Source organism: Rana temporaria, chromosome 11 (genome assembly GCF_905171775.1).
Source record: "Rana temporaria chromosome 11, aRanTem1.1, whole genome shotgun sequence".
Taxonomy (NCBI): Eukaryota; Metazoa; Chordata; class Amphibia; order Anura; family Ranidae; genus Rana; species Rana temporaria.
The window spans coordinates 26136737-26147143 of record NC_053499.1 but is presented as its reverse complement, the minus strand read 5'-3'; the positions used below and the strand labels follow the sequence as shown (position 1 = coordinate 26147143).

The 10407-nt window shown below is 43.1% G+C and overlaps 1 protein-coding gene across 3 annotated transcripts in view; it reads right to left on the bottom strand.

The window, feature by feature from the left end:
• Window positions 1-687: 687 nt before the first annotated feature.
• Window positions 688-10407, bottom strand: part of SPI1 (Spi-1 proto-oncogene) — a 69731-nt gene continuing 60011 nt past the window's right edge. For 2 of the 3 annotated variants that reach the window (XM_040328240.1, XM_040328242.1), the window contains 3 exons: window positions 9094-9302; window positions 4085-4241; window positions 688-1722 (listed from right to left, as the gene is read on the bottom strand). In XM_040328240.1, the coding sequence (XP_040184174.1) occupies window positions 1406-1722; window positions 4085-4241; window positions 9094-9302 (683 nt within the window). In that variant the 3' untranslated portion in view covers window positions 688-1405. The remainder of the gene's footprint in view (window positions 1723-4084; window positions 4242-9093; window positions 9303-10407) is intronic. The other variant, XM_040328241.1, reaches the window with a different exon arrangement.

Sequence of the window (10407 nt, the reverse complement as noted above, 5' to 3'; positions counted from 1 at the left end):
CCCTCCCAATGCTATAGGCTGCACACACCTATGCCTTGCTTGTGGGCAACTTGAGCTGGCAGAAAGTCATCTCATAAAACCTGGATCGTGGAGGACCTTTTGCCTTTAGCACAGTAAAAATAATTCCTGCATAGAATTAAAGCCCAACTGATCTGTAGGCATAAATGAGCCAAATACACTCCAGGTGCATCAAACCGAAGGTGTGCAAGTCTTAAGGCCCGTACACACAATTGGATATTCCGATAACAATTGTGTGATGGAAGAGTTTTGTCGGATAATCCGACCGTCGGTATGCTCCATTGGACAATTGTTGTCGGAATTTCCGACAACAAATGTTGGATAGCTATGCTCCCAAATTGTCCGACAACAAATGTTGGATAGCTATGCTCCCAAATTGTCCGACAACAAATGTTGGATAGCTATGCTCCCAAATTGTCCGACAACAAATGTGTTCCGTCGGATTATCCGATTGTGTGTAAACAAGTCCGTCGGACTAAAATCCAAAGTAGAAACACCCATGCTTCGAACCAATGCTAACCATCAGACAACATTAGCAGAAGTTGCCCAAAGGGTGGCACTAAAGAGCAGAAAAAACACATTTTGTGAATGTTGGCTGAAAAAGTTCTGCCGTCTGTATGCAGAACATGTTCAAGGCCAACGCCCTTTGGACAAAAATCCGATGGAAATCCGATCGTGTGTACGAGGCTTTACAGTTGTTGTTTTTTTTTGCTTTTTTTTTAAAACAGCTACAGCATGAGTAGAAAGCCTGTGCTCTGCCAGAATGTTGCTCTCTGTGTGAAAGCAGCAGTCTCTCTGCAAAGGTCACGCTGATTGTAAAACCATAGGTCTGACTCAGCAGGGGTGTGTTGAACCTCTGCCGAGAGACCACTGCTTCCACACAAAGACTAAGGATCCTTCTTTGCAGCATGCTGGCAAGACACAGGATTTTCTACTTAGGATGTGGCTGCTTTCTATAGAAAATGAACCGCATCACATTGAACACCTGGAATGTGTTTAGCTTATTTAAACTCAAAGTTCCATGGGGCTTTAACAGTTCGCTAAATAATTTTACATTTTCACTTCTTATGTGGAAATACTCAGTCAGACTGGTTATTAGCAAAATCTTTGGTTTTCTCAGGTCAATGTTAAACACAGTCTATTTCCATATTAATGCTGAACTTTTGTTTAACACTACTGGATCCCTTGTCCATACTTAATTTCAGCTAGTGGTACTGTGCTTGTATGCCGCTAAACCACAGGCCTTCCAAAAATATAGAATAATTACTATAATATTAATATTATTTACAGAGTATTTATCTTCCTCTATGAATGCTTTGGAGTCTTTTGTACCAAAATGGTAAGAACAGGCACTCCGGCGATGTACAAGTAGAATGCATGGACTGGCTCAGTGATGAAAGTGCTTTCTTGAATTGTACATTTTATGCAGAACCTCTCCACTGAACTGATAGGTCAGCTTCTTCTTGACTTTTCGTACTTCTCCGGTCTTGCCGTAGTTGCGCAGGGCTCTAGCCATTTTCTGATAGGTCATCTTTTTACGGTTGCCTTTCTGAATACCCCAGCGGTGGGCCAGGGCCTCTTTGTGCTTGGAGGAGAACTGGAATGTCCCTTTGTCTTTATCTACCCACCAGATGCTGTCTTTCATGTCTCCGCTCTGAAGTAGCTCTAAAAGGAACTGGTATAATCGGATCTTTTTCTTACTGCCTGCAGTCAAACAAGCAAAGGATTAGAGATTTTTACAATTCTTAAATCAACTGTAAGCTATAAAATGTATTTGACTTTTCAGACAATATGCTTGGAATCACTGTTAAGATATCTATAATTTGTCAAAAATATACACCTTGGGCCGGATTCAGATACTTTGGAGTATCTTTAGGTGGGGTGTAACGTATCTCAGCCGCCGTAAATTAGGGCGCAAGTTCCGTATTCAGAAAGAACTTGCACCCTTAGTTACGGCGGCGTAACGTATGTTGTCCGGCGTAAGCCCGCCTAATTCAAATGGGGATGATGTGGGCGTGTTTTATTTAAATGAATGGTGTAACGGAATGACCCGGGACAAACAGAGACTTTGGAAGGATGAGGGGTACTCCTGTGCCAGCATCATTAATAACTCTTATGTCTAGGGTCACCTTATGTCTGATAGGGCCATAGGGTGACTGAGAAATTATATCCTAAATTACAGGACAGGGGACATTACTGATAGCTCATATTGCAATTGGAGATATTGCAAAGTGTTGGTTTATTCTATGACTCATCTCTCTGTGTAGACTGTTGACATGTTAAATAAGGCTGGCTCTTGAAAGGCCTTTCATTGTGTGATAACACTGTTTAAAGCCTGTTGATGCTCAGATGTGTGAATACCTTTCATGCGGAGACAGAACGTCTTTCTAAAGATATGGTTTGGGGGGAATGCATTGTGTGATGGTGTTTTGTTTGAATTCTGTTAATTAAGGAATGTGACTTCTCAGGTGGAGTGATTAGATCATGATAATTATAGCCCGGCACCGAGATGTCTGGAATGTTTAGCAATTAGCCATCTGAAGGTGTATTGAAGCCCCCCAGGGTGTGATGTGTGGGTGGAGAGTTTGATGGTTCCTTTCATGCTTGAACTGTATATAAACTTGAGAGCTAACCATTAAAGTTGTCTTGCATTTGAAACCAGAACACAGAGCTGTGTGTCTCGTGTCTGGGGGGAATTCTTATGGGTCGTGTTCGTTTGCCTGATTGTGGAGTGTCGATAAGCTGTTGTGGGTTGATGGAAGGTCGTAAACGGTGGTGACCGTTACAAATGGTGACCCCCCGTATTTTACGTATTTTACGAACGGCGCATGAAAAAATCCCAGTGCGCATGCTCGAAATTACGTCGCAAATAGTCAATGCTTTCGACGTGAACATAATTTACGCAAAGCCCTATTCGCGAATGACTTACGCAAACGACGCAAAATTTGACGCTGGCCCAACGTCCATACTTAACATTCATTGGCTATGCCTCATATAGCAGGAGTAATGCTACGCCGGAAAAAGCCTCACGCAAACGACGTAAAAAAATCCGCCGAGCGCACGTATGTTTCTGAATTGGCGTATCGAGCTCATTTGCATATTCTACGCTGAAATCGGCGGAAGCGCCACCTAGCGGCCAGCGTAAATATGCACCCTAAGATACGACGGCGTAGGAGACTTACGCCGCTCGTATCTTAGCCTAATTTAAGCGTATCTGGTTTCCAGAATACGCTTAAATTTACGACGGCGTATCTACTGATACGCCGGCGTAACTGTCTCTGAATCTAGCCCTATATGGCCAAACGTGGACAGCCCTCCAAATGACCGAATTCAGGTTTGAAGTTTGTCCTTAATACTACAGCATACAAAGACATTTTTAGACAACTGTGCACTTCCAACAGTGGTGCGTCAATAGTGTGCGCAGGAGCGCCGCCCCCTCTCTCCTGCACCCATCAATCAACAATACATAGATTCATGCATTTTTTTTTAAAGCCCATAAACTGAACTCTATGCTAGCCTATGTGCCCATGCACACCTGGGCATTTTTTTAGTGTTAATGAGCTTTGGAGTTTATTGGCTTTTTTCTTAATGCCTGAAATTTGCGTTCAAAGTGCAGTTTTTTGGCAGGGAAAAACGCTGAAAACGCAAAACGCTGAAAAACGCTAAAAAACGCTTAAAAACGCTCAAAAATGCCGGTGCCAGCGTTTTTTTGCGTTTTAAATTCATTGAAAAAAAAAAGAAGTTACACTGAAAAACGCTATTGCAAAAACGCTAAAAAACATTGAAAGGCTCCCTGCAAAGCTACTGGCATTTTTTGTATAGCTTTTATCAGCTTCAGTGAGCCTAAACTTCATCAGAAAGTGTTGATCACCCTAATTAATTCCACTGTATACCTCTATAAACCCTTATACCAACATTCCTAACTGCCCACATAAATTCTGTAAAATCTAGGTTATTTTCAGACATCACATATGAAAATCTTATAATTCTTTCTTTATCTGAAATAAAACACTTTACTAACTTCCATTAGCGAGAGTTACTGATATTTAATAATTACAGGGCATACCTGGCTCTCCTAGAAGTGTCCCATAACCCGAGTCTCGTGGATCTAGCTCTCCATCTGACACTTCCAGAGGGGGGCTTCGCCTTTCATGGTCATCGTCCTCTGAACTGGGTGCTGCTGCCGATTGGAACTGCAGACATACACGAGGTACATAGGACACCTGCAAAAGACCATAATCATTTTAGAGGCATTTTTAGAATAAATTTGTTTATAGCCATCTGTATAATAAAGACCTATAATAAAGACTCTAGATAGTCCTAGACAGTAGATATTGGTCAGAAGTGCCTCCATGAACTGACAGCAAACAATGACCCTGATTTACTAAAGGAGTAAAACATGTTCACTTTCAAAATGAATTTTCACTTTGTAAAGTAAGCACATTTTCGAATAAATTAGCATTATCTAGCCAATCATGTGCAAGGGAAAAAAAAAATTGAATTTTGGATAATTCAGAACTAAGGGCCAGATTCAGATACATTTACGTTGCTCCACGGCAGCGTAACGTATCCCATTTACGTTACACCGCCGCAGGTTTACAGCGTAAGTGCCCGATTCACAAAGCTCTTACCTGTAAACTTGCGGCGGTGTAACGTAAATGCGCTCGGCGCAAGCCCGCCTAATCCAAATGGGGCGGGCACCATTTAAATTAGGCGCGTTCCCGCGCCGAGCATACTGCGCATGCTCCGTCGGGTAAATTACCCGACGTGCATTGCGCTAAATGACGTCGCACGGACGTCATTTGTTTAGACGTTAACGTAAATGGCGTCCAGCGCCATTCACGGACGACTTACGCAAACGACGTGATTTTTTAAATTTCGACGCGGGAACGACGGCCATACTTAACATGGCTTAGAACACCTAGGGCTCAGCCCTAATTTTACGACGCGTATCTCGACGGAAACGACGTAAAGTTAGAGCGACGGGTAACGCGGACGTTCGTGGATCACCGTAACTAGTCATTTGCATATTCTATGCCGACCGCAATGGCCTCGCCACCTAGTGGCCGGCATAGAATTGCATCCTAAGATCCGACAGTGTAAGTCAATTACACCTGTCGGCTCTTAGGGCTATCTATGCGTAACTGATTCTATGAATCAGCCGCATAGATAGGACGGGCGGATCACAGAGATACGACGGCGTATCAGGAGATACGCCGTCGTATCTCTTTTGTGAATCTGGCCCTATAGCTCTACAACCAGCAAATCTTATGCTACCTACTGATTGGAATGCATCAGTACTGACTGAGTAGTTGGTGTGTCACACCTCTGCAGAGTGACTACTGCTTTCACACAGAGAGCATGCTGGTGGCAGGCTCTTCTGCTCAGGCTATGGCAGTTTTCTAAAGAAAATCAGAACACAGTTTTTTTTTTTTTGCTCAGTCAATGGGCTCAATCCACCTTGACTGTGTGGATAGAGGAATTTCCGCTCCCCCCGCTGTGACACTGAATTCTGACAGCGTCGTCTGTTGCTGTCAAAACACACTGATCAGTGGCTGCAGCTGTGACCTCGATGGAGGTTTTTTAAACTTGCCACTTGACAACAAAAGTCAATTAAACGGTCCCTCTGGACCAGCCAAATTCTGATCAGTTTATGGCTAGCTTTAGTCTTGAGGCTCCACTTACACTTGTGCGACTTGTCATGCGATTTTGGACATCACTGACGAAGTCAGTAAATTCATTCAATTTTTTTTAACCACTTCAGCCCCGGAAAACGTATCCCCAGTCATGACCAAGAATTTCTTTGCGATGCGACACTGAGTTTACTTTAACTAACAACTGCGCAGACGTGCGACACTGTACCCAAATGGAATTTATATTTTTTTCCCACACAAATAGAGCTTTATTTTGGTGGCATTAGATCACCTCTGCATTTTAAATTTTTTTGCGCTATAAACAACTTTGAAAAAAAAACAATGGGCTAGATTCAGATAGCCCTGCGTAATTTAGTGCGGGCGTAACGTATCTCCAATACGTTACACCGCCGAAAATTGGGGCGCAAGTTCCGTATTCATAAAGAACTTGCGCCCTAAGTTACGGCGGCGTAACGTATGTGGGCCGGCGTAAGCCCGCCTAATTCAAATGGGGATGATGTAGACGTGTTTTATTTAAATTATTGTTGACCCCGCATATGTTACGTTTTTTACGAACGGTGCATGCACCGTTCGTGAAAGAATCCCAGTGCGCATGCTCGAAATTCCGCCACGAATCGTCATTGCTTTCGACGTGAACGTAAATTACGTCCAGCCCTATTCGCGAACGACTTATGCAAATGACGTAAAAAATTCAAAATTTGACGCGGGAACGACGTCCATACTTAACATTGCGTACGCCTCATAGAAGCAGGAGCAACGTTACGCCGGAAAAAGCCTTACGCAAACGACGTAAAAAATTTCGCCGGGCGCACGTACGTTTGTGAATCGGCGTATCTAGGTAATTTGCATATTCTACGCCGAAAACGCCACCTAGCGGCCAGCGTAAATATGCACCCTAAGATACGACGGCTTAAGAGACTTATGCCAGTCGGATCTTAGCCTAATTTCGGCGTATCTTGATTTCTAAATACAGAAAGAAGATACGCCGGCGCAGCTTTGAATTTACGCGGCGTATCCATAGATACACCGGCGTAAATTTTTTCTGAATCTAGCCCAATATTTTTTACTTTCTGATATAAAACATCCCCAATTAAAAAAAAAATCAAATTTCTTCATCAATTTAGGCCAATATGTATTCTGCTACATTTTTGGTAAAAAAAAATCACAATAAACATTTATTGATTGATTTGCGCAAAAGTCATTGCATCTACAAACTATGGGATTTTTTTTATGGAATTTTACATTGCAGCGGACAAATCGGACACTAATTACACTTTTTTGGGACCAGTAACACCAATACAGTGATCAGTACTAAATAATATGCACTGTAGCTGTACTAATGACACTGGCAAGGAAGGGGTTAACATAAGGAGCAATCAAAGGGTTAAATGTGCTCCTAGGGAGTGATTTATAACTGTGGAAGGGGGGGGGGGGTTGCTTGTACTGTAAGGCCTCGTAGACACGATAGGTTAAACAGAGGACAAGCATTGAACTTCGTTTTTTTTTCAGCACGTCGTTGTGTTTTACGTCTCCGCGTTCTGACACGATCGTTTTTTTAACCGATGGTGTGTAGGCGCGACGGACCATCAGTCAGCTTCATCGGTTAACCGATGAAAACGGTCCATCGGTTTGTTCTCATGGGATGGACCGATCGCGTGTACGCGGCCTTAGAAGACAGAGATCTGTGTTCCTGCTTAGCAGAAACACAATATTGCTGTCTTCTTCTGTCATGGAACGGCAATCTGCCTTGGTTACACGGGTCCTGTTTAATCACAGCGGGAGCTGGTCACTGGTGGCACGCATGCACGCCCCAGACCAGGAAGAGCGAAATCATGTACAGGTACGTGATTTCATGCAGAGAGCATGCGCTGCTGCAGTAAATGTACGTGGAGTGGTCCAGAAGCAGTGAAATTTCAATACCCAAATAGCAAAGATAACTTGCCACACATTTGTGGCAGTGTTCAATTGTAAGGCCTCGTACACACGACCGAGTTTCTCGGCAAAAACCAGCAAGAAACTTGCTGGGATTTTTTTTTTGCAGAGGAAACCGGTCGTGTGTACATTTTTCGACGAGGAAACTGTCGAGGATCCCGTCGAGCCAAAATAAGAGCGTGTCTTCTTTTTCCTCGATGGGAATGGAGAAACTTGCCTTGTCGAGTTCCTGGACAGCCTAACAAGGAACTCGACGAGGAAAACTATGTGTTTCGCCGTCAAGTTCCTCGGTCGTGTGTACGAGGCTTTAGTCTGTTAACTTGCTGCACATTTTCACTGGCAAGTTCTAGTTGACACTTTTCCAATTTGTAGCAAATTGGCATGGCAAGTCTCTAGCAAGAGCAAAGTTGCAGCGGTAAGTCTACAGCAAGAGCTCTGCTCGTCACAGTGACCCCTGTGGTGGGATGACTATTGCACAGCATAGCTGAACCAGAACTTGCAGGAAGTTGGTCTGGAGACTTGCTGCAATTGTGCAACAAACTTATGAAGCCTGGCAAGTCTAGCAATAGCTTAGCAATAGTGTTGAGCAGAATACGCCATATTCGGTTTCGCGATATATCACGAATATATAGCCGAATATTCGAGAAATATTCGCTAAATTCGAATATTCGTGATATTTTATCGAAATGAAATGTTTGCGAAATTTCGATATTGCGAATGCGAAAATAATTGCGAAATTTCGACAACTGCGGTAGGAGCACTCTGATTGGCTCAGAATATTCGTGATATTTTATCGAAATTTTCCAAAATGCGAATGCGATATTTATTGCTGAATTTCGACAACTGCGGTAGGAGCCCTCTGATTGGCTCAGAATATTCGTGATATTTTATCGAAATTTCGCAAAATGCAAATGCGATATTTATTGCGGAATTTCGACAACTGCGGTAGGAGCCCTCTGATTGGCTCAGAATATTCGTGATATTTTATCGAAATTTCGCAAAATGCGAATGCGATATTTATTGCGGAATTTCGACAACTGTGGTAGGAGAACTCTGATTGGCTCTGATGCAAAAGAAGGGTGGAGAAAATAATCGCGCAATATTCCTATTGCCGAATATTCGCATTGCGAATATTCGGCAATATAAAATGATCGCTTCAGCTACTCGGCCGGGTCGGCCCAAGGTCTCTAATCATACCAGCAATGCTTTTAAACGTCGATGTGATCTGTTCTAAAAATAAAATTGAAAAAATCCGAATATTCGGAATAGCGAATATTGACCGCGAAATTCGAGATATTCGCGAATACTCGAATATGCCATATTCGAGCCGAATATTCGCAATACAAATATTCGTGAGCAACACTACTTAGCAAGTCATTTTCAAACTTGCAGCTCAATTGCTTGCTATCTGGGTTGGGCTTTAAAATGAGACTGTCCTTTGCAATTCACGATTGCAGATTGCTTGGATTAATGAGCCCTAAGCAGTTACCTGGTGTGTCAGTTGGAGGTGAGGATGTTGCGCAGCCATTCCAGGCTCCAGGACGTGCATTTGTTCCATTTCCATGTGTCTGTACAATTGCTGCAGTTGCGGCTGTTGTACGCTCTGTAGCTCTGTGAGCTGTGAGTCGGGGAATCCATCGAGATCGCCATGCAGGTGAGAAGATATTGGGTATTCCCAATAATGCTCTAAAAAGGAAACTAATAAAGGGTTAGTACTTGTTCAGTATCTAAAAAAAAAATCCTCTTTAAAAGAGTTAAACATCAAGAGATGTGGCATAATGGATAATGTCACCATAGATTGCTTCATTTTATTATCATCTTCAAGCCAAGCTGGTTATCTTTTGCCACAGATTTGAAAAACGATTGTATCATCTGAAATAGAGGCATGACATTTCTGTGAGAAATTCAGAACCCCCCTTGTGCTACTCTGCCCTTTATCAACTCAGCTTTCTTAAAGCGGGAGTTCACCCGAAAAATAAAATTTAACATTAGATTGAGGCTCATTTTGTGAAAGGAAATCGGGTAGTTTTTTTAAAATCGAAACCGTATTTACCGTTTTAGAGAGCGATCTTCTCCGCCGCTTCCGGGTATGGGTCTTCGGGACTGGGCGTTCCTATTTGATTGGCAGGCTTCCGACGGTCGCATACATCGCGTCACGAGTAGCCGAAAGAAGCCGAACGTCGGTGCGGCTCTATTCGGCGCCTGCGCACCGAGGTTCGGCTACTTTCGGAAAATCGTGACGCGATAGATGCGACCGTCGGAAGCCTGTCAATCAAATAGGAACGCCCAGTCCCGCAGCCCATACCCGGAAGCGGCGGAGAAGATCGCTCTCTAAAACGGTAAGTACTGCTTCGATTTTAAAAAACGATCCGATTCCCCTTGACAAAATGAGCATTAATCTAAGGTTAAAAATGTACTTTTTGGGTGAAACTCCACTTTACATGAAACTAGAGTTTCATTGTTCCTATTGATATTACAATTTTGGATCTAAACCCAAGAACAAAAATGTAATAGACTGTAGCGTTACGGGTCCTAAGAATTGATGGTTGCAATGTTTTTTTTTCTCTGTTTTTGTACTTAATTTTCACCTGGCAATTCCTGCTTGCAACACACTTCCTGTCCTAAGGGGACAACATTTACTCACTGTAATACAAGGGTGCCCAACCTTTTAAGAGCGAGTGCCACTTAAGCGACTTGATAACCGGTCGTGGGCCACTATGAGCATAGCGGGTGGATGGCAGGTCGGTATCCGCTCTGCATATGCAGAGCAGACACGGACACAGCCCACTCTACTTTTTTTTGT